Here is a 23,114-nt window from a genome sequence, read left to right as displayed (position 1 = left end):
TTGTGACACATTTAGGGTCTCAGATTAAGAATGAAAACTCTGGCATTAGAAAACTTCCTACATGAGAAAATAATATCTGTGTGAGAATGCCTTGGGCTGCGTCTTAATTTGCAAAACAGATGTCATCCACTCAATATCCTCCTCACACAGATCTCAAGTTCATTCAGTGCAACGCAAATTCCTTCCTTCCTACTGACAGACACTCTGGTTTCCTCATTAACACACACACGCAGTCACACACTGGAAAGCTTCATTTAAACATGTCCATAACCAGGCGACTCTCTCTCTCTCTCTCTCTCTCGTTCCTAACTGTGCAAGTGTGTCTTGTAAGAGACACAAAGACTCCATCTCTGTACCTTTGTAAACACACACACTCAATATTGCATGTATGGAACTGACACATGCTGTGAAAGTGACTCTCACCGTCTGCAGATCTTTCCGGTTCCATGGCTCGAAGAGTTGGTCTCTCAGCACGGCAGGGTCGAGACCTGGGGGATCACACACACACACACACACACGCATAGATGAGGTGGGGTTTCAATCTGACCTTTCACCTCTGTCAACCTGTCAAGGAATAAAACCTATTGGCCTCTAGTATTTTAAGATCCTGAAGACTCAAAAACTAAAGAATTTTGATATCAGAAAATCAAACATACTGTATGCAAGATGTAAAACCTCTAGAGCTTGGGAACTGAGATTCATTAAAAAAATTTTAGGCTATGTACTAAATGGGTCCTATAATTAGAAGCAACTTAATTTTTCTACAATTTACATTTCCACTCAAGCCTACAATGACATTTACTTTGTCTCATTAGCACAATTAATATTGTTTATCAATTCCTCCAAACACTGTTTCCTGGTTGTAATAGCTTTTACCTTGCTGTGTAAGTATAAGTTTGGTACAGGTCATAATAACAATTCTGAAAGCCACTTTGATTTGCCCTTGTTCTTAAGATCTGGTCCTGTTAATGTGATGTACTGGAAATATTGTTTGTTAAAAACAGGCATAACTGAGTAGCCATAATGTCAAATATTATTTCTTTAACAGGCACAACAGAGCAGCCGTAACATCGGATTAACAGCTGAGGCTGGTTGGATAGTAGAGGAACCCGGCATTAGCTCTGCATTCCATCTGAATCTACAGCCAAAATACTCAAGAGAAGACTCCCAGGGCAAATTTTTTGGAAGGCTACAGTGGGTAAAAGGGGCTGGAAACAAGAGATGTGCATGTGTGTTTCACGTTTTGTGTCTATCTGCCTGTGCATGTGTTCCACTGAGCCTTCCCAAAAGCTTCAGCTTCTTTCTCTGTCGCTCATGCTGTGTGGGCTCCGCTGTACCTGCCCCCCTACCTCCCTCCCTCCTTCCCAGGGCTAGTTTTCCTGTTCTCCTCTCCCTCCCTGCAGCAGCCTCTCTCGATTTTGTCTCGGATTTCCCCAGGAAAGGGCTATGCGGTGGTCATGGTGTAAAAAATACAGTCTTCCTGATGCATAGCCTGGGAAAGCAGACCAAAAGGCCTCTCCCTCTCTCTACGTTGGCCTCTTTCTTTACCATCTCTCTACGGGCTTGACACTTTTTATCTTCTTCATGTTGCCTCTTACACATATACTTTACCTGCCTGAGAATATTTTCTTATATTTATCTCCCTTGTGTACCCCCTATATTTCTCACCACTGCACGAATTTTCTCAGCAAAGTCACCTTAAGTCCCATTTAAAACTACACTTCCACTCTTATAGGATTACCTCTAATTTTGTCTCACTTTCATGTTCATTATTAAACATTTGTTTCTGAGTTTCCCTTCCTTCACTTTAAGTTTCTCTGGTCTTTGTTTCTCATTTTAAAACAGCACAGCAAAGAAAATAATAATCTCACGTTCTGGCCCATTTAGTACTAATCATGTATACTTTACATTAATGTCACTCACAAGTTTCTCTTCAGTATCTCATCATGATGCTACACCTCTGACAGGAACATTACAGCATGTTATGAAAAATGGTCAACAACAGCGTAGACTGGATTTGTAGTAAATGGACTAATGTGCAAAGAGACTTCTATAGCCCACTGAAATGTGAATGGCAAAGTTTCATTTGCTGTTCTCTCTGGTTCTCTGCTGTTATAAATCCCACTCCAGCCCATTCATCCCACTGAGGAACATGCGTACGTGCACAGGGACTCACACAAACACAAACAGCACAACCCACTTCACTTCACCCTCACTGTTTGTATGAGGAGAGGACAGAGAAGTAGCAGAGAGGAGAGGAATGTGGAGCAAGTAGTTTTCCTTTATAGTCTTGGATGGTGGGTGAATGACAGAACTGGAGGCTCCCCATTCATTACAACATAATAACCCCATCACTGCATACAATTACATGGACACACATACAGTACATGCACTCATTCACCTCTGGGAAGGTGAGAGGTTCTTTTTATTTTTTGACACAAGAGAATTTGAAATATGAGAAAATACTACATCTTCCCTAAGTGGATTTTAAAGTAATCTGACACCATCCTTGTCTCCCACTCTTTAAAAAATAATAAAAGTCACACTTCAATTTCAGTAAAATTAGACAGAGAGGCAGGTCTGACAGCCTGTTGCCAGGCAGCTGCCAAAACAAAGGAAACACAAAGATCAAGTGTCTAAATGGGGCATTTGGTGTCACTACAGCCACCAGAACAGCTTCAGTGTGACTTGGCAGAGGTTGTGCAAGTGGCTCAACTCCACTGGAAGGATGCCACAACATTCCTCTACAAGTGCTTCTCTTCTTTTGTATTTTGTTGTAGGTGCCAGAAAATGCTTTCAACAGGTGCCATTACAGAATCTTGAAAATGAGGAGAATACCAGCACTTGCAGAATTTGATTCTTATTAAAGCAGTGTTTGCATGTTAATTACCTCTCCAGAACTGACCCACTACAGCTTGGTTTCTCTGCCAGTGTGGACTGACACATACCTACAGGCTCTTCAGCGAAAAAAAGGATGATGATGCTGATATCATTATTAACCCCTTGAGGTCCTTGTGTTCACAAACATGTAAATAAATCTGGAAATCTCTACAAATCAGATGAGTCAGTTAGTAACTATACATAGGTGACACAGTTATCTATAAGATGTATTTAAAATTTCTTCTATCAAAAGACCTGAGATTATTTTCATAAGAAATTAAATATATGAAATGAAGATGTAAACAGTCCAAAGGAAGGATGATTTAATATAGTCAGGTAGCAGTTTCAGCACAACTATCTGCTGGCAATGACTCAATCAAACTAGTCTGACATGCCTGTAGTGTTGTTTTACTTAAACAACTACTACACTACTGTTAACTCCTGTGATATTCAGAATTAAGGTATTTATGTTTTCTGCTCAACTGCTTTTCTCTAGATGTTAGAATAATTTACATAAAATGTATGTGAACACACATGCCTAACAACCACTGTATAAAAGCTATGTTACACTAGAGTTAATGTACATTTCACTTCAGATATTATTCAACTACACCTTAGAGTCTGTATACCCACAATCACATTTGAATTAACCCTCATATATACTTTGTCTATACAAACGGAGATGTGTGTAGAAAAACTGTGACACAGACCCGTTGCCTCCGGAGCAGTACGGTTCATTTCTGTCCACAGGATGGTGTGTTGCTGTCACTCTGTAGGAGAAGGCACACAGAATAACACAGTGCTGTAAACAGGAGGTCTCCAACACAATCACTCAAGTGTATTACTGTTACGACCAAAAAGTAGAGATACTTTTCTTTGAAAAATATGTAGAGCTGCTACTAACAATTATCTTTATTATCGATTAATGTGATGATTTTTTCTCCAATTTTTTTTATCAAAAAATAGTGAAATAGATTCCCATTGCAACTCCTCAGAGCCCAGCTGTCATCTTAAAAAGTCATGTTTTGTTTGGCCAATAGTCCATACCCCAAAGACATTCAGTTTACGATGATGTGTTATTTAAGTGCTGATGAAAAGTGATATACAAATAAACTACTATAATTATTATTATTATCATTTAAAATAAAAAACATGTTTCATTAAAACATGTTAATATTCACTAAATACAGTAATACACTAAAGCCATTACACTAAGCTAACGCTAAAGTTCAAGACACCCTATATTTGTTCAGAGTTATGTTGGGCAGTAATTTTGTTGTCTTCTGAAGTATGTCACTGTACCAAAACCAAACTTAAATTAAAAATCTAATCAAAAGTAAGAAAACATAATGTATAGCTACAGCAGATTAAAACAACATCGAGGAAAATGTTCAGCACCTAATGATTATGAACCAGTTTTGCTGATAACATCATTCCTTCATATATATACACACGAACACAGAAACCTGTGGGAACAGCAGCCTGAGAAAGGGCAAGATGCCAGCTGGCAATGAGACTAAATTTCAGGCTGAGGATGTTTTTTTAGGCCTGAAGTCTGGTTGTTTCTCCCTGTCTGAATGTCTGTAGGCTCTATAGGCGGGCTTTGGCAGTCAGCACTGTCCGGGTAACTGCACTTCTCCAGGGAATGGAGGAGAAAGAGAAAAGAGATACGGCACCTTCAGTCTTTTTGTATTATCTTGTATCCCCACCTAGTGGTAAGAAAAAGACACCCTACTTCCTCAGTGCTTCATGTTAGCAAACTTTAGCTTGTCTGGCCCCGTCAGGTAAAGCGCATTCTCACGACACCTGAGGGTGTATTAATGTCGTAGCTGCTTCAGTCTTTCTGCTGTAAGAGCCGACGAAACGACACAACAGTGTCTGTCGTGTTGCCAGCATACTTGCTAACAATAGCTATCGTAACTCATTTTAAGCTAGCTCACAGACCTCAATGCTAGGTTGTCATGTTGCTCTCCAATACACAGTCGACTTTATTATTTAGTGTGTCAACAAGCGACTAATGTTTAATTTCACTACTGTAACGATATATTATCGATACAAAAAGACTCACCGTACGCTACTTTCTTCCACTATTCTCAGGTGCACTAGTGTCTAGCTAGTTACTCCAGGTTAGTTTGTGTGATTGAGTAGACCTATCTGTCAACGGCCAAATTTGCCCTCTGTTTAACCTCTCAGGCAGCGCTTGCCCTCGTACACAAATCACCATAATTTACAGATCATAATACCTGAACCATGGCATAGCTCTAGCTACCAGGCAGTGGAGTTTGATTGAGTTTATCGGGAGCGGTAAACGACACACGTTGCAGATAAAGCTGCCTGTAATTCCACAAGTAGGGCAAAATCACCCAATGTAATTCTTGATCTGCTGTTTGTTTTTCAGAGAGGGTTATGCAAGTTCAAAGTACACGACCGCCCCCTACTGGTTTTTACTACTTAATACTTCATGAGCTTCCATGAGCTTCCATGACATAGTGACTCCTTTTGCTTTTGAGAGACACGTCTTTAAATATATATCAAAATATTTTCTGTATGTGTAACCATTACCATGTATAACCATAATATACCAACATAAAAAAACATGCTTTACTTACATGAAAAATATTTATTATTTTAAATAATGAATATTATTATTTTAAATAATTTGACTGCAATGAGGAAAATTCAAGCCAAACTTATAAAGTTAAAATCTTCACAGCAGACAACATAATATAACAATAACATAATATAGACATAACATAATATTATAATAACGAACCATTTAAATTCATTCTCCAATATTTTAATCGTTTTCCATATTGTTGAATCTGACCCTGTCTCTTACACATAGTTTGACTATGACCAGTCCCTTACAAAAGTCAACTTATTGAAATTAGTTAATCATAGAAATTAGTAAAACTCAGTAGAAAAACTCGAGCCCCTGTCACGTGATCAAAGTTGTTTACCACGTGCTCTGCGTGTCACTTCTTAAAAATACGCAACCGGACAGAGCTACCAGTGTGGATGTTGTTGTTGGAGCTAACATTGTTATTTACAGGAGTTTCCCCTAACCCTTTAACCCCCGCCGCCCTGTGATGCATCTTATTCCCCAGTCGGTTCCGCTGACCTTTCATATATAAGTCTGGCAGACAGCTGATCACTGAAAGTAACTCTGTTTCTGATTCTGCAAAAACAGCTAGCATTAGCTAGCGGATCCCACAGCAGAGCTAACGGCTAGTTGCTTAGCAGTGATGGAGTGGCGGGGCAACGGGACTCCAGTTTACCCCGGTGAAGAATCCAGCACTGACCCGGCTTCAGCAGCCAGGGGCTACAGTGGTGTTTATCATCACCAGCAGGTAATTAGCTCATACTAGTGGTCGAGTTGTTGGTGTTAGACGTGTTCCTTACTTGGCATCACAGATGGGGGTTTACGTTATTAAAAGCATGCTAGCTAGCTCAGCCTGGATCATTGAAGTTGCCATGTTACATGGCGTGATAGTTAGCAACGTATGGGCTACTGTGTTTCAGTAGTGTCGCATTTTTTAACTTTTACAGTAGTGTCATTGTCTTATCAGTTTGCTTCGTGGGGGCATCTACAAAACATCAGTGTCCAGGCTGCATGCTATAGTACATGCTAACCTGTCGCAAACCCAGAGATACCTATATTCCACTCTAACACATGGCTACAAGGTAAACAGATCACTTGCAATGTCGCCATGTTGTGACACTCTCTTTCCGACACTGCTAAAATCAGTGTCGGAAAGAGATCACCAATGTGTTGGTTGGCTGGTGAGATCAGAGGTCACAACAGAACATGAGGCAGCAGCAGCTCACTTTCCCATTCCCCCAGGTCCTACATATTCTCAGATACTGACAGCTGTGTGTGATGTCTGTTGGGGACTAGAAAAGGCATTTGGGTAGCCATGAAGACAAGATGGAAACAAGCATTTGTTTATTTTTAGCCCTCATGCCCCACCCTGATCCAAATGCAGTATGATTGTGGCCATGAAAGCTTAAAAGCCAAATGGGCCTACATTTAGTTTGTGATTCAGCCGCAGTTTGTAGCTGTCAGCTGTTCACTCCCAGGACATCCAATCATTCTATGGAAAAAGATGTTTGCGAAGAATGAAGATAAACATTTAAAGTTAAGATCGCTTGTGATAACAGTAGCTAGCCAGCGTAATCCCTCTCTCCTCTGGAGGAGGATGTTATGACTTCAGGGCCTTTACACATTCTGTCAAAACTTAACCTGGATGGAGTGTGTTTAGACAAATTCAGCTAGAAACCTGCACAAACACAGGGTCAGTTTTTGTATGTATTTGCAAATTCGCACTTTTGTATTCAAATCTTAAACTTTTTTCTTTTTATTCAGCACATTTTTCTCTATTCTACTTGGACTGGTAATTTGACGTGTGTCACTGACAGTTTGTTCCTTTCCTCTCATATTCCAATCTCGTTTTCTTTCCATTAACCTCACACCAGTCACCATCATCACAACTTTGTGATTGTGCAATGGCATCACTGTGCCAGAGCCAGCAGCGCTGTGTGAAGGCCTCTATCGTCTCCAGCTGGAGACTGGCTGAGGCGCAGGACCAGCTATGCTCTCTTGGGGTCCACAGCTCAGAGTCCCTGGAGCAGGAACGTGCTCGGACACTGGCCTGCCCCACAGAACTCACGCACACTGAGGAGGAGTGGCGTCGCAAGGAAAGCATGCTGGGAGGTCAGAAACCCAGCCGCAGTCCTGTGCTCGGAGCTGTCGGTAGTTGGGACGTTTTTGATAAGGTAACAGAACTCCTGTCATCATTAGAAGATTTTAAGAGAGTAGTTAAATTTTGCTCTTGTCTTGAAACATTTTTGTAACATTTTTGCTGCTCATGTAGAGACATTGTAAACACTCAGTTAATCTCTTCTTGCTCTTATAGAGTATCATTAATTTCCAAAATCAACCTGCTGAAATGGATCAAGATAAGTGCAATACATTTCTCCAAAAGTATGAGAAAGAGATTAGGCATTTTGGTAAGTGACACACTAAAACATTCATCTCAACAGTTTCATCTCAACACATTACACTTCACTGTGGTAGAAGAAGGTATGTCACCCACTGTTTTTTAGCAAAGTCATTGTCCTTGTCAATTAAATGGTTTGAATATCAGTTGGTGTTAGTTACCAATTATCAAGCTTTTACAAAAGCTGAAAGTAAGTCATTCAGGTTCATTGGGATGAATAGCCTGTCTCATGTCTACAAGCTAATTTTAATTCCATAGAGGTAGGATGTGTCTGTAATGGAAGGTAGGTAAAATCTTAAAACACAGGATATTTTGGAATATGATCTGCAGGGCTGAAGTATATAGAATCAACAGTTTTAGCATGGAAGCAAACCTAACCTAACTTGCCCTAACTTTAGTATTACAGGCAGCTATCTTGTTGTGCTGTACATATTTCTGGCATACTGTATATATGATCATCAAATATTCTCGCTAAACAGTAGCAAAGGTCTTGAATTATTTACTACTAGCTGTTTTCTAAAGATACACAGGAGACAAGAAAGCATTTTAACACTATTATTACATTTGTTTATAAAAGTTGTTCATTTTCCAACAGTTGCTTCACATGCAGAGCATACAAACAGGACCAAATGGTTCTTTTTTAAGTCTTCGTAAAACAAACTAATAAGCTTTGTTTCCATTTCTCAGGTATGCTGAGGAGATGGGACGACAGTCAGCGATTCCTTGCAGGCATGCCTCAGCTCATCTCTGAGGAAACAGCCAATTACTTAATTCTGTGGTGCATGAGACTACAGCAAGAAGGGGTAATGTACTGATAGGCTAACAATACCACCAAGAGACCAAAGCCTACAATAATTCATCGTGCTAACCAGTATTGTCTGTGTAGTCTGTCAGATGACAAGTGACAAGTTGAGAATTTGTTCCTCTCAGCTTGTCAGACTAGAAAAACAGTGTTAACACAGCCACATATCTGAGCATGTGCACTGACACTGAAAATGTAATACTGTAATAGTTTTAGAATAAATTACACTGGCCATATTGATTGCACTTTATGCAATCAAAACTGAGATTTTGACTTTTCAGTGTAGGTACAGCACTGGTGTTACTAATAAAGTTAATGATGAAGATGAAGAATTTCCCTTCAGTCCTTCAGTTCAGTTTTGTGTACTCTGGTTATCGAAGTATGTCTTCAATGTTCAGGTGGTCGATCTGTTTAGTGGTGAGGATGTTATACTTCTAAATAAAGGAATGGCCATGCCTGTTTTGTTAATCCCATGTGTGGGTTCTAATTTTCACATGTTCACTTTGAAACTAATTTTAAACAAATGCCGTGGCACACAGAAGGTGTTAGAAGTCTCGAATTCACACAAGTGATTTGAAATATGGCTTAAAAACTTGGGCGTTGGAAAAAAAACTGCTTTTACAGTTTGTGAGCAGCTAAAGAGTTTGAATATGAGATGCGAGGTTCACAGACTCTTGTTATGTGTCCTGCAGAAAGAAGCACTGATGGAGCAGGTGGCGCACCAAGCTGTAGTCATGCAGTTCATCCTGGAGATGGCGTTGAACTCTCAGAAGGATCCTAGAGGCTGCTTCAGACAGTTCTTTCACAAAGCCAAAGTAAGATGCACATATCTTATCAGTACGTTATGCACTATGTCTACTTGTGTAGCTACCTACTTTGGGCTTTCATGCTGTTGGATGTAGGGACTTCATTTACATAGCTTTCCAGGGTTAAAAGTTCCATCATTAAGCACTTGTCAAGGCTGCAAAGCCAGATAATTGTAAAAAAGACAACTGCTTTACGCATACATTTAGCTGCTTTTGTAATGGAGGATAGGTAGCATGCCTAATCTAAACTTCATTCATATCCTTTCGGATGGATGTTGTTTTGCTTCAAGCCATCTTGTGCTATGTTTTCCTAATATTGATGTCTTTAATGCTCTACAGGAAGGACAAGATGTCTACTTAGAAGTCTTCCATACAGAGCTAGAGGCCTTCAAACACAGAGTTAAAGAATATGCAGTCAAGTGTAGAGGTGATACACCCAACAATGCTGAACAACACAACACTGGCACAATCTGTAGACTCGACCCCAAAGAATCCCTGGACTCTTTACCTCCAGTAAGTGTTCCTGTTTTTTTCCCATTGTTGCTGAGACATAGGCTACTTCAGTTACCACACACAGCTTTGTTGGCACTACTGAGCTAGTGTATATTAGTTCTCTGATATAAAACTGGTAAATGTCATCTTTGGTTGGATGCTGGATTTTGACACAAGCATTTACTTGCTCATTCTCACTTTCAAGACACATGTGTCTCCACTGTTTTTCATGAATGGTGACAGCACTACAATGCACCAGGGAAGGATTCAGCAAGGAGTAAAACTGCACAAGATAGCTCTTGTGGCCACAGCAGTCTCAGTCTCCGTGTCACTGACAGCCAACTGCCAAAAGTTGACATTACCTACAAACCTGGCGAGGTTCATCACATTGCTGATGTTATCAGTGAAATCAATTTTTGTATTTGCAGACAGCCTATTTGTTGTCTTCCTTCATTTGAAACCCTAACTTCTGCTACCTACATAGCTGTGTTGACCCTTTCTGCACAGGGCTGTCCCTGTCTGGTGGGGGGAATGCGGTAATCAGGGAAATCTGATACAACATCCTCATTTTCAGTTTTAGCTGACTCAGACAAGTATGCCTGCTGGTAGTGTGATCTCTAAAGCTCAAACGTGAGAACTTACCACTAGGGCAAAAGGGAAAAGACAATTGATGTAATTTGTTAGGTATCACATATTCCACTGAAACAGCTCAATGTGGATATTTTTTGACCAAAAAAGTTGATGTCTCTAACTTGGATTACATCCCTAGAAAAGTAAATCAAGTCAAAATGTGTACTGAAGCTGTCAGCAGCTCAGGTATCTCACATAATCCCACTCAGATCATTATTTCCCATCATTATGTTTCCTAGTTACATGGGTGGAGCTCTACCAACTTTTTTAAACGAAGGAGGTCACATGTGACGAGTGTCTGATACAAATTAAAAGCCTTTTCTTTATATGACATCATAAACTAATTACAGACATATTTTTATTTTAGGCAAGAATTTCAATATTCAGATAAAGTTGAGTGTGAAAAGTTGCCAAATAGCATATTACAGGTTTTTCTATTAAACTTGATCTTTGTAGTTTCAGAGCCTTTTGTAAGTGAGAGAATGAGGCCTTCTCCCTTCTGTCGGCCCCACAGCTTGACTAGTTGCCAAACATCTACTCTGAGAAAAGGAAAAAAAAAACTTCCCCCCCTTCTCCCACAGAGGAATGCAACCATGCCTGTTGAAAGTGAAGCTGGTCCTGGTCTTGTTTTTGGAGTTGTGCTGTTTTTCTCTAGTAGCATCTCTCCTCCCCCTTAGCTTGAAGACTCACTGTCAGCCTGTGAGGAGTGACCAGATGATAATGTGTACATGAGAAGCTGTTCTTTTATAATAAGAAACACAAGTTTGTGCCCTCCTAGATTTGTTTTAGTTCATGGTGTGAATCCAAGATCAGACTTTTAGTGTCAGCTCAGATTTGAAATGTTAGAGGCTGAGAGTGCAGTTATATAACCATTATAATCCTCTAACCGGGCAGTAGGAGGTTAATCCCCCAGCATCTGTCTCTCTAGCTCTGTTTATTTTTACCTATTTTAGATTTTGATATTTACATGGAAATCCTCACCTGTTATTGGTTTTTGGCTGTTATTCGACACTCCTGTCTTTGTCTTCCTCCACCAGGTGGCAGAGTATCCTGTGAAGCGTTGTTTAGAAGCCGGACTGTGGACAAGCACAGGGAGGTGGACAAAGGATGACACTACAGAAACAGAGGACATACGCATGATGGAGACCTCCTAGGGATTGTGGGATCAGCCCCTGCTTTTTCTTCCATCTCCATCATCTCCCCATTTAGGAACAACCTACATTTTAAGCCCTCTTTTGACAGCAGACCAGGTTAATAAGCAGCAGTGCAGAGCAGGAATAAACTGAGACATGATCAGTCTTTAACACTGCATTTCTCAGTGGAGAACGGGTAGGAAATTATGTTTTACTGAGGACAGACATTTCTCATTGTTGCCGTTAGTATATCAGTGTGGTTAACCTTGGGCGAGTTGGTTCCTGCAGTGGCTCTTGCCAGCTAAAGGCACGTCTTGTGCCATAATACTGGTTTTATAGATCTCTCATTATTTTCTTTCAAGCTGGTTTTTCTTATTTCTCCTGGAAAAGAGAAACAAGTTAAGACAACACAAAGAAAACTTAACCAGTTAAATCCAGCGTCTGGAGAAGAGGTTAGGTTAGTGGACCTGTTGTTACAGGTGCTTAAAATAAATCCTATTAAGTTTGAGAGAAGCATGACTGACCCATGAATGGCTTTGCTCTCAAATGCAATGCTGAAAATAGTATATGTCCAGTATTTCAAACTAGGATTTGAAGTAAAATGTTTAACTTCCTGATGTAACTTTACCACAACATCTGGTAAAGACTGGGCCTCAGATCCTTTAACATGTGTTTCAGAAGCCTTTTTTATTTTTAAATTGGTTCACTACAGCTGAACTTGCTGGCTTTATGCTAATCTGCTAAGAGCCATTTAAATGGCTGAATCAGTAAACATATACGGAAAGCAAAAGTGTTTTCTCCAAGCTTCAACTTGACATGCCAGACTGAACGTACAGGCCAGTTGAAGGTTCACCCTTGCAACGTTCAGGCCCACAACTAATCTGCATGTGAGGAGTTGCACACAGTCTCACAGGTCTCTCAGGCTGATTAACAGGAGAGGATTAATAATGCAGTGTGTGGGTGGCCAGTCAGTTCACTGACTCACTTGTCTAACATGAACAGATGGCATCTATTGGTACAAATGTTTAACATTTACATTGGCTACTGTCATACATTATTTTCTCATTACCTGATTGTTGCAATTCCTTGTTGTCCTCTGGGCCATGAAAAGCAGCCAGCCTCGATGCTCAAAGTGAAGCTAGAGTTCTAATGTTAAATAAAATGGAGGGGGTTATATTAAAGCACTGCTTTTACAAATGCAAAATGATTGATTAATATCAATGTGGCCTTACATCATTTGCTTTGAACACTGCTAATTAGCAGCATGAAGGTAATGAAGTTCATGCATATCATGAACGGCAGGACAAGTGAGTTAATAATGTTTAAGGTCCTCTGAAAACTACTCTTAGTGTTGTCTGGGGAGGCTTAAAAAGCAATTAAAGTGTGTAACCTCCTTTACATTTGCCATTACCATGCATCTTTGGAATTCAGATTTTATCTAGATAGTGTTGTCTGCTGTCAAACATGTATACATTCACTAGGTATACATCAAACCTGTAGTGAATCAAAATACAAAATCATGAGTTTCCAATTAATATAAAATGACCAACAGAAGATAACAATATACAGTGTATTCTCTTGGGTCTTATTGTCTTGTTCTGTTATAAAATATAAAAAATAATTTAGCTTTGCAGAAAAATAAATAATCACTCATTTCTTTAAGCTGCTTGACATGACACAATAACAAACTAAAGACTAACAGTGCATGCTTTTTGGAAAGTGACTGCAAGATTATGTTTGAGACAATATAGTAACTCGGCCTCTATTGCATGACAGAGCACTCAGATTTGATGCACATAAATACACACAGGTAGAGGCGCAGGATCAGCCCCATTTTATGAGGGTATTTGAGACATTTTTAGTTTTAAGTAACAGTTAATTATCTAAATCCAGGTATTATCTGGGTGAAAGAGGCATGGTGAGGTAAGGTGTAAAGAGGGCATTGCACTTGTTATATACAGTAGGTGGTTCATGTTGATCAGCTGAATTATGCTCCCGTGGAATTTATTTGATCAGCTGTTTAGGTAATCAAAGCATCAAATTTAAAACTACGCACAGGTGATATAGCTCAACCTTGAGTACAGGTGCAAAGTCAAGTACAAAATCATGCCAAATTCTTCATATTTTACTTCATAAAAGGTTAACAAGGTCTGTATGGGCTTTGTATATTTCTTTCTTTCTGGGTCAGTGATGTGCTTGTGTAAAACTAACTTATATTTTTTTAACCAGCTTGCCATCTTTTACCCAGCACCCTAAAAAGAGTTACAACCACCAGTTTCCTTAAACAAGTGCGCTGTGCACACTGTTGTCAGTTGTGTGCAGTTACAGTTCTCAATTCTGCCATCTACACCTGAGTAGGTGATAAAAAGCACCAGTGTGAAGGGGAGGAAAAAAGGGCTGCGCTCTCCACAAAGAGACTTTTACTGTATATTTGTATGCAGAACGGAGCTCTCTGCATTTGAATGTGTCCTGCACTTTATATTTCTTTTTTCAAAGCTGTTTTTAGTTTTGTCACTTTTTTTGTTGTGCTCCCAGTCATCGAATTGAATCTGAACATTTTTGTTTTACAAGCATCCCTTCGAGGAACTTGTGGGTTGAATTGTGTGATGTTTTGTTTTGTTTTACTGTTGTATTCTATCGTCTTCTGACCTTTGTTTTTGTTCAAGGGAGCTTTTGCCAGATTCATTAGGCTTCCCAGTAACTGTCCCATTGATAATTGTATTCTTTTATTTAACAAGACAACAAAAATCAGTGTAAAAATTTGCTGAGTGACATGATCAGCAAGATTTTTATTGCAGGCTATGGAAATAGAAATACCATACGATGCATTAAAGTACAATTCATCACAAGCTTCTGTGTGATGCATCGTTGATTCTGCAGTGAAACTTTCAGTTCACATAGGAAAAGCATCATATCATAGAGGTATTGTCAGCAGCAATGCTAAAAGAATGTGCTCTAGTGGACTTGTATGTTTTCTCTCTTCTTTTTTTTTAGTCCACAGCGACGACTCAACTATGCAAAATAACTGTTGGGCTTAAACTGCTGTTCTAAACCTGTGGCAGTGTCTCTTGACTTTTTACTATAAATCCTGTGTTTTTGAAGCTTGGTATAAGAGTTTCTGTCACTAAGCTATAAGCTTTAGGAAAGTTATCGGTGTTACACTTCCGCATTGACAGTAGGCAAAAGTAAGTTTTGGCTTCTTGTGCCGCTGTAAGAAACTCAAATATAAAACCAGTGCTAAATGTTTGTGTCTTGTCAACTGCTACAGTTCTTTGTAGACCTGCAGTGATTATACAATGGATGTCGCTGACCATTTAAAATTGAGCAGCCTGAAATGGCTTTATCATTAAATCCTTAAAGGGTAACGCCAATGATTGTTGAGTTGCATCATTGGGCAATGCAGACTCCAGGTTTTGACAGGAAAAGGGAAAAAGAATGTGTGGAATAAAAAAATATATATATATATGGTTCTGCGGCATCAACTTTGATGATTCTGACAATGTCATAGGAGTGCAATGTTAAATCAGTTGGCTACTCACTTAACTGTTGTAGAGGCAGCCATGTTCCTGTTGAAATCTGTCAAATTAAAACAATGACTGGGAAACTATACAGTTATGTTATTCTGGTGTACAATTATACACTAAATACAGTAACTAGTCTCAGAAGTTTATTGTGATCCATAATAAATACTCACGACATAGTTGTAAGTTGTTTTTGAAGAGGAGATGTGCTTTTACACATTGTATTCAAGTGTCTAGAAATACACACTGTACAATTCAGGAAGCATTCACTGCATAAATCTGTACTACACTGCGAGGCAGACTCGCATTTCTGTGGCTTTTAACATGGTGAAACATTCTTAAGACCAAAGTGCAAATACAGAACTGCAGATCAACCTTGAACACTATTATACATTCTAACAAGACGACAGGCTTCCTGTGCTTTGAATGTTATTATATTTTACAGTTAAGTTTTCACTTGTCAAGTCACAGTAAATGGCAAACATCAATACATGTTTATAGACTTGGTCAGAACGCCTGGTTAAAATGGAAAGTGGCGCATTCAAGAGGCAACACTATTAAGACTTGAGGTGTTTGAAAGAAACTGTTAAACAATGATGGTTTAATTTGAAGTTAAAAAATATTCAATATAGCCTAATAAGTCAGTTCAAACATTATTCAATCAGTGGTCCATGTTCATGAAAGTATTTACAAACCACATTCACTGAGCTATCTGGTACTTTTCCAAAAGCAGCGAGAGGCACTTGAGTGCAAAAGTGAAATTTGCTAAACAACATGGCACATTTCCCTTTAGAGCAACTACCCACTGCATAACAAACAGTCCCGATAAGGCAGTTACAAATACCTTAGTCATGCCCACAATATTGTCAATTGCCATCAACTAAGAAAATAATTCATGATTGCAACTAGAAAACCTAAAGGTTAAAAATGTGTACACTACTCCACTCCTCCTTAAGGTTGACTGCATTCACCAGACAGGACCAGCCAAAACAACTGTTCCTGTCGTACTGCAACATCTCACCGTGAGGGATATTAATATTTGATTCAGTGATGCCTTGTGGCTCTTTAAAGGCACATCATAGAAAAGATACAATCTGTGTGATTTCTAACGACTGATGTTTGAAGGAATTTATGCACACGTCCTGAGAGTTTGCCAAAGTGATTTCAGCAACATTGTGGAAACAGTGCAACAGTAATACAACAAGCACTTCTAATGTGGGGTTTCTCCAACAGCATCTGTAGTTTTACTATTGATACCTGACGACAGGTTGAACCATCGGAGTAGTTTATCACGCAAACAGCTATCCTCTTGTTTCACAGAAAGTGACACCTTGATTGGACGATGCGTACAGAGTGGGTTCTGCTGGTAAACTTAAAGACTTATTGCACCTTTCTCCTCAGGCTTTCTATGCAACTTTTTGATTGACAGAGGTGAGTCGTCTGTGGAGGAAAGCCTCGACGTGTGGCCAGATCTTGTTGGTTTCTGTCCCAGAGAAGGTCTCTAGCACACCTTTACTCCTGGACAGACAAAGAGACACAAAAATCCTTCTTTTTTTTGCAGTCACTATTTCAACTATTATTCCAATATTACAACACAATTAGAAAAATATGTGATTGATCTCATAATTAGCTCTAAATGCACATAGACTGTTTTTCACCCTTTAAATTGAACCCTCTATCTCTTTCTTCTAGTCTGGAGTTTTCTGTGCTCTAATCAAATGAACAGCTTCTCACACATTGTGGTAAAATAAAAATGAAGTGGGACACTAGCTAAGCACATCCCTGCAGTTTGAGGGAACACTATGATATGTTTTCCTGTCTAATTAACCCAGAAATTATTATGCATGCATTTATAAGCTGGGTCCACAGCCTCGTAAGTCTGCTAGTATTCCTGCTTTCTTTTGTGCTTTTTGCCTGGGTTTTGTTGTTTCTTGTAAAGCTTAAATATTAAAAATACATGTTTAAAATATTTGTATTCACTTCATTTTTGTAACAAGGACAAAGGCACTGGTTGCACTTGTTACTTTGTCCTCCAGGAATGTGGTTCTTAACTATTTCAGTCATGCAAGCAACTGTGAAGAATGTGCAGGGAGGACAGAGCCCAAGGTCAAGGTAGTTTAGTATTTGGTTGTAGACTTTTACACATATTAAAAAGGAGGACTAGACTTCTATGAGACATGCTGTAACGCGGTCAAACATCTGCCCAACTTGCCTCATTCATTTCTGTGATTAAGTGAGTCCTAGTGATGCACAGATATGCAAGTAAGTTAAGCTATATTTTGATTTATCTGTATTTTCCTACCTGTAGTACTCTAAAACAGGCTCTGTCTGGGTTTCATAGGACTTCAGTCTCCGTGTCACTGTCTCTGGTGTGTCATCATCCCTCTGGGTCAGTGGTTCTCCTGTCACATCATCCAAACCCTGGAGAAAACACATGAACCAGTGTGGTTACACCTGCACACCATACTCTAATAGTACTTTTTAAATGCATGCTATTTTTTGCAATGAATGATTTTGTACAATTTTTTTTGTAACTGCTGAATAATAAACAATAAATGTTTACCAGAGGAAAGGGGAGGAAACCTGCTGAGGGCAGAGTTGCTAAATGAATGCTTCAGGCATTAACTTCCAACAACCACTAGTCCACAACAATGAGCAGGATTTGTCCAGCACAAACCCAGACGCAGCGCAGGGTCTGGAATGTAAACACTGCTCAAGAAACACAAAGTGGTGCCAGTTGACTGAGAGGGGAGACGAGGCTGGCAATAGTAAAGCTAAATAATGTTGAAAGATGTTTAATATATGATTACAGATTTTCTTACATTTCCACCCTGTGTGCAATGTATGCACTGTGTTTCTGTTATAGGCTAAAGGTTTAAACATAAGCCAGCAGAGCAGCTGGTCATCTCACTAATGATGGTCTCAAACTGAAGCAGTAGCAGGAGGTATGACTACAGAGGTTGACATTTTGACTTGACACAGTAGGAAAAGCAGGTATGTCACTAATAACATTAATGGTGCCTCTGGTCTTTTCAAGTATCTCAGGAAGCCTTGGCAGTGTGACAGGGAGCCAGCATGAACAATACCAGGACCCTGAGACTGCCGCAGCTAAATAAAATTCACCAATCATTCGTTTTATTATTTGCTTTTCCTACAGTGACATGTTCCATTATCTTCCATGAAAGGCTTAAATCTAACTTAACATGTAGCAAAGTGGATTTTCTCACTTCTACATCCTTTGACACCATTGGGGTTTAGTGGCACAGCCTGGAGAGTGCTTTATTTATTTCACTCTTCACAAGACATACTGTGTTCTGTTTTGTTTTTTGTTGCAGGGCACACAAAAAGTTTTCAGTGACCTGATGTCTCTGAGAACATTATTGAAAATGGACCACAGTGAAAACAGGACTGAAAGTCTAAGCCATGCGAGCAGCTCAGTGAGGCTGCACATATTAGCTTTTGCTATCATCATAATCCCAGTGTAGCGTGTTAGCATGCAGTACATTTGCTGAGTAGCATTGAACACAAGTTACAGCTGAAGCTGAATGTACTGTATTTGGTCATAAATCAAAGTATTGGACAAATCTCATAATGGCATTTGAGGAAAAGTCAGTGGATCAGCACAGTCAGCAAGCTTCATGTCCAAATGTCTCTGTTTCTAAATATCTTGACACTATATCAAACCACACAAAGAGGAATGCGCATCCCAAGGTTCAAGGTAAGGATAATAATAATAATAATGGAGCAAAGGTGAATTTGCATGACCTTTAGTTCCAGTGGAGCATCATTTGAACACCACAAATATGTAAACCTTAGCACTCAGCTCCACCCCCTCAGAGCATCAGTCTACTTCTTGTATATTTCAGCAGGAGATCTCACTATGAAACCTTCATAGACTGCATCCTCAGTTTACTCAAGAAAGTACGCACAGGCCCCAAAGATCACTTCTGTGTTGAATTGGCATGAGATAAGTGTTTCACATGGAGCACAGTTCCTGAGAAATATTTGCAACACCTCATTGAATTCATGCCTCAAACAATTCAAGTTAATCTGAAAACTGAACTCAGATCTCTGCGTCTGGGTAGATGAACCTGATTAAAGTGTTTTACCTCATGAAGGGATGATTGAATGATTTTATTCCAGTTTTTATGTCTTTTTCTGTCACATTGCACGCTCTGAAACAGGATGGTGAGGAATAGACTGAAGCCAATGTTTAACTATAAATGTTTTGTTACTCCATCAGACTGTGAAGGAAATCTGGCAGGAAGGTGCTGCAATTCACCGCAACAGAAAAAACAAGCACACATGACTGCAGGCGTACGAGCTATTAATCATCTAGAAAAATATGCTCAAAAAAGTTTGGAAGACTATACTTTGTCAAACTTGTTAGTGTAACAGTGAACAACTGAAATGAAATAGTAATATAATATCTTATTATGATTACTAATATAATCAGCATACTCATTATCCTCGCTATTAAATATAATACTGATACACCAATCAAGGGAATAAGCCTACCATCCAACCAACCAATCAAAGCATGGCTACAAATCAACCAATCAGAATAACGCTACAAACCGCCACCATGACCTTTGACTTTTAACCATCAAAATCAAATCAGTTCATTCTTGAGTCCAGGTGAATGTTTGTACCAAGTTTGTAGAAATTCCCTCAAGGCCTTACTGAGACATCACGTTCACAACACCAAAACCATGTTTTGTGAAGTCACTGTAAAAACCTGTCAAGGTTGAGATGTTGACAACTATATGTAAATGGGCAAAAGATCAGAGAATAATATCAATGCCAGACACTGTTTTCTAAAGTATTTGCTTGCAATTCTCAAAGAGCTCTATCTGTAACCATGGAAACAGATGCAACATGCACAAAAAGCTGCTGATGCTGATTTAAAAAATAAATAAATAAATAAAATAAAATGATCTGCTTGATGCACATCTTCACAAAACCTAAACAGTCAGGAACTTGGGTTACCATAGCAGTTGCATGCAATAATGCATATACAAGTAGATAATGTGAAAATGAAGAGGATTCTGAGATGATTTTTTTATTTTCTTATGTGTCCCTGTTAAATTGCAGCCGCCCCTATCCCGCCTCTTTCTTCCCACGTCTCTTTCTGTTTACTAGTGTATTATTGCATTGGACGAAAGCAAAGGTCCCCACTTGGATTTCCACAGCAATGAAGTGGCCTGTTGTTTTATCTTTTCTCGGTCTGTCACTGTTCGTTTCTCCTTTTCGTTCACTCTCTCTTCCATTTTCCACTCCCAAAAACCCAAAACAATTCATTTCAAACAAACAGTATGATTTACTTCTTATGGAAAAAGTAAAGCCAGTTTTGGCCTAATAAAGTATTAGGATATTAATGTTTGATTTTATTCTATGTGCAATGTCTTTACTGAGTAAGAGAGGATGTATTTACAGGAACTTTAGGTGGGTTGAAATCTATGTTGTAGACTCTGCCACTTGGAAGGTGAGTCCAGCGAGAGGTCAGCCTCTGTTTGATGGTCTGGAAAGGTACATTGAGGTTGATAACTGTATCCACGCTGTAGGTGTCATCCAGAGCCTCTGCCTGGGAAACTGTGCGAGGGAAACCTAGTAGTGAGAGAGAGAGACAGGGGAAAGACAAAAGACAAAATAAATCTCTTTGCCGGGATTTGAATTAAAAAGCAAAAGCTCAAATGAGGTCTATGAAAACTTTCAGCAGATGACTACAAACATCCCTCTGCTGAAATCTAAACTAGAGGAGGACGTAATACGACTGACTGGTGATACAAACTTACCATCGAGCAGCCAGCTGCTCTGGCCCAATGCTCTCAGGTCGCTCAGGATGAGACGGGACATGACGTCATCGGGTACCAGCTGACCCTGATCAATACAGGACTTCATCAACAGGCCGAGCTCTGACACACACAGAAACACAGAGATGGGTGCTGATGCATGCTGATCATACTAATTACAAAATAAAAGGATAATTTTCTCAACTAAATTTTTCGAATCTTGATATTTTGAAACTCAATTTTGAATCACAATATGAAAGACTGCCTGTCTTTTTTGCATTATTTAGCTGCTTCAGCACTCGAGAATATTTTCATTTCATGTCTTAGTGCAGTTTTGCCATGTGGATCTGAATATCTAACTCAGTGTAATGGTATTGTAGCTATAATCAAGCTGCACAAGCACACAGAGGAATATGTGTATAGAGTGACACAGTGTGGGACATTTTTTCTTTATTGCAAATGGAAATTTTAAAGGGATAATCTGGGTTTAGGAGGTTAAGGCACAAGATTTTTTTTCCTGTCACTTCCACTGTAATTGGTCAGAGTTCAGCTGAAGAAAGGAATTTCCTGACAAGCCTTCCAGAAATGAGCTGACTGTGCTTAAATACTACTCTGATGTCACTATGAAATAGAGCAAAGGCTAAAACTTGATTGGGAAACCATGGGCTGCATACAGGAAATACATGTCATTCGATTTTTTTACATAGAGAGGACCTCTTGGTGTTATTCTGTGTTGCTCCAACAAATACAGAAAATAAGTTTCTGTTTCTTTTGTATTGAGTACGTGACACATATAAAGACTGCACACCAGTGTGTTTTGGGTGTGCACACTGAACCCTGGACAAAGTGTTCAGAAAGTACAGTTGCTGAACGGCAACCAGTTAAGCAAGGTAAGTATTGGTAAAGAACCAATTTAGGAGGATTTGTCTACCTGTAAATGTATCAGTCAATTTAATACATCGTGATAGAGTTCATCTGCAGTGCTCTCACCCAAAAAGGGCTTTACAGATGTTCAGTAGGAGTGTGGGAGTGAGGCAGTCTCAGGAAGCGGAAGGTCACCGGTTCAGATTGAAAATTCGAGCAGGAAAAGCCAATAGGAAGAACTGCTTTGACTGCCAGCTGCTCCAGTGGAGCCGCTCAGCTGCCAACAATACAAGGATTTAGTTAAACTGAGCCTCTCGACAATGCCTGCACATGCACAGTATGAAATTATAACACGAAGAGGAAAAAAAACTGGTTAAAGCTCGGCTGTACAGCAGCGGCCTTTGCAGGAGTCTCCAAACCTCACTTCAGCCCCAAATTACTGCTGTGAGATTGTCCAGTCTTGTAGTTACTGTGTCATCCAGCTGTGATAGCACAAACCTTCATCTATAGCCAAGGAACAAAGGTGCACAGTCTTTCTTATCTTTACACCTCTCTTTTATCATCAAGGTGATATTGAGAAGTAGCGGGCCTCCAGTGTTTCCACTATAAACATAAAACAACATGCTCTACAACCCTACAAACCATTTTGACCTTGACTAAGGAGAGCACAGCTTCTTTTATATCCTGCCTCTGTGATAAAGATAAGAAACGAAACTGTAGGAGTGGTGCTCTTATCACTGTGGTCCAGAAAACAAACTTGCAGTTATTTTTCACATTATAACACTAATTGTATAGTGTAGTAGTCTCTTTTTGTAGGCCACAACTTTGACTGTTTTGATCACAATAATACGTTTTTGAAGTTATTTCTAACAGTGCAGATGCTCCAGGAAGAAAAAGAGTAGGGATAACTTATCTCAAGTGTCTCTTTAGAAGCCTTACTTAAGGACTAAAACATGCTGACCTGTGTAGATTTTATTCAAGATTATACTTATAGTATTTTTTTGTGGTAGGACATCTCTATCTTACCGGTTTTAGCGTTGATGTTGGCTCTCAAAATGTCCCCACTAGAAAGGTGAGTCAGTCCAAAACTTTTGGTTATGCGTGCAGACACTGTTCCTTTCCCCGACCCTGGAGGTCCCATGATGACAGCACGAAATATCCTTTGAAGAACCATCTTTACACGATCATTTACTA

The 23,114-nt window shown here is 39.4% G+C and overlaps 3 protein-coding genes across 4 annotated transcripts in view; 1 reads left to right on the top strand and 2 right to left on the bottom strand.

The window, feature by feature from the left end:
• The window catches only part of exd3 (exonuclease 3'-5' domain containing 3), a 39,568-nt gene extending 34,406 nt beyond the window's left edge, over positions 1-5,162 (bottom strand). Inside the window, exons 1-3 of one of the 2 annotated variants that reach the window (XM_056404055.1) lie at positions 5,124-5,162; positions 3,591-3,650; positions 424-488 (exon numbers count right to left, since the gene is read on the bottom strand). In XM_056404055.1, the coding sequence (XP_056260030.1) occupies positions 424-488; positions 3,591-3,618 (93 nt within the window). In that variant the 5' untranslated portion in view covers positions 3,619-3,650; positions 5,124-5,162. Of the gene's footprint in view, positions 1-423; positions 489-3,590; positions 3,651-4,948; positions 5,054-5,123 lie in introns of those variants that run through there. The other variant, XM_056404054.1, reaches the window with a different exon arrangement.
• A 661-nt stretch (positions 5,163-5,823) lies between these two features.
• Positions 5,824-15,350, top strand: cdc37l1 (cell division cycle 37-like 1). Its single transcript, XM_056403699.1, has 7 exons — positions 5,824-6,230; positions 7,357-7,656; positions 7,797-7,890; positions 8,568-8,683; positions 9,375-9,497; positions 9,828-10,001; positions 11,648-15,350. The coding sequence occupies exons 1-7, from the start codon at positions 6,126-6,128 to the stop codon at positions 11,762-11,764; spliced, it is 1,029 nt and encodes a 342-aa protein (XP_056259674.1). The 5' UTR covers positions 5,824-6,125; the 3' UTR covers positions 11,765-15,350.
• Positions 15,351-15,395: 45 nt separating this feature from the next.
• On the bottom strand, positions 15,396-23,101 carry ak3 (adenylate kinase 3). Its single transcript, XM_056403702.1, has 5 exons — positions 22,947-23,101; positions 21,060-21,179; positions 20,699-20,871; positions 17,567-17,685; positions 15,396-16,782 (listed from the first exon to the last, which is right to left on the bottom strand). Exons 1-5 carry the CDS (start codon positions 23,092-23,094, stop codon positions 16,671-16,673), a joined length of 672 nt encoding a protein of 223 aa, XP_056259677.1. The 5' UTR covers positions 23,095-23,101; the 3' UTR covers positions 15,396-16,670.
• Positions 23,102-23,114: the final 13 nt, after the last annotated feature.

This window comes from Seriola aureovittata, chromosome 18 (genome assembly GCF_021018895.1).
Source record: "Seriola aureovittata isolate HTS-2021-v1 ecotype China chromosome 18, ASM2101889v1, whole genome shotgun sequence".
Taxonomy (NCBI): Eukaryota; Metazoa; Chordata; class Actinopteri; order Carangiformes; family Carangidae; genus Seriola; species Seriola aureovittata.
Note: the sequence above shows the minus strand (reverse complement) of the source record. Positions and strands in the feature narration are given on the sequence as shown.

Coding starts and splice junctions, on each gene's coding strand:
- cdc37l1 (XM_056403699.1), top strand. CDS start 6,126: ATGGAGTGGCGGGGCAACGGGACTCCAGTTTACCCCGGTGAAGAATCC. Junction 7,891..8,567: donor GAAAGAGATTAGGCATTTTG/GTAAGTGACACA, acceptor TCCATTTCTCAG/GTATGCTGAGGAGATGGGAC. Junction 9,498..9,827: donor AGTTCTTTCACAAAGCCAAA/GTAAGATGCACA, acceptor AATGCTCTACAG/GAAGGACAAGATGTCTACTT.
- ak3 (XM_056403702.1), bottom strand. CDS start 23,094: ATGGTTCTTCAAAGGATATTTCGTGCTGTCATCATGGGACCTCCAGGG. Junction 21,180..22,946: donor CAACATCAACGCTAAAACCG/GTAAGATAGAGA, acceptor TGTGTGTGTCAG/AGCTCGGCCTGTTGATGAAG. Junction 16,783..17,566: donor CCTGTTTTAGAGTACTACAG/GTAGGAAAATAC, acceptor TTGTCTGTCCAG/GAGTAAAGGTGTGCTAGAGA.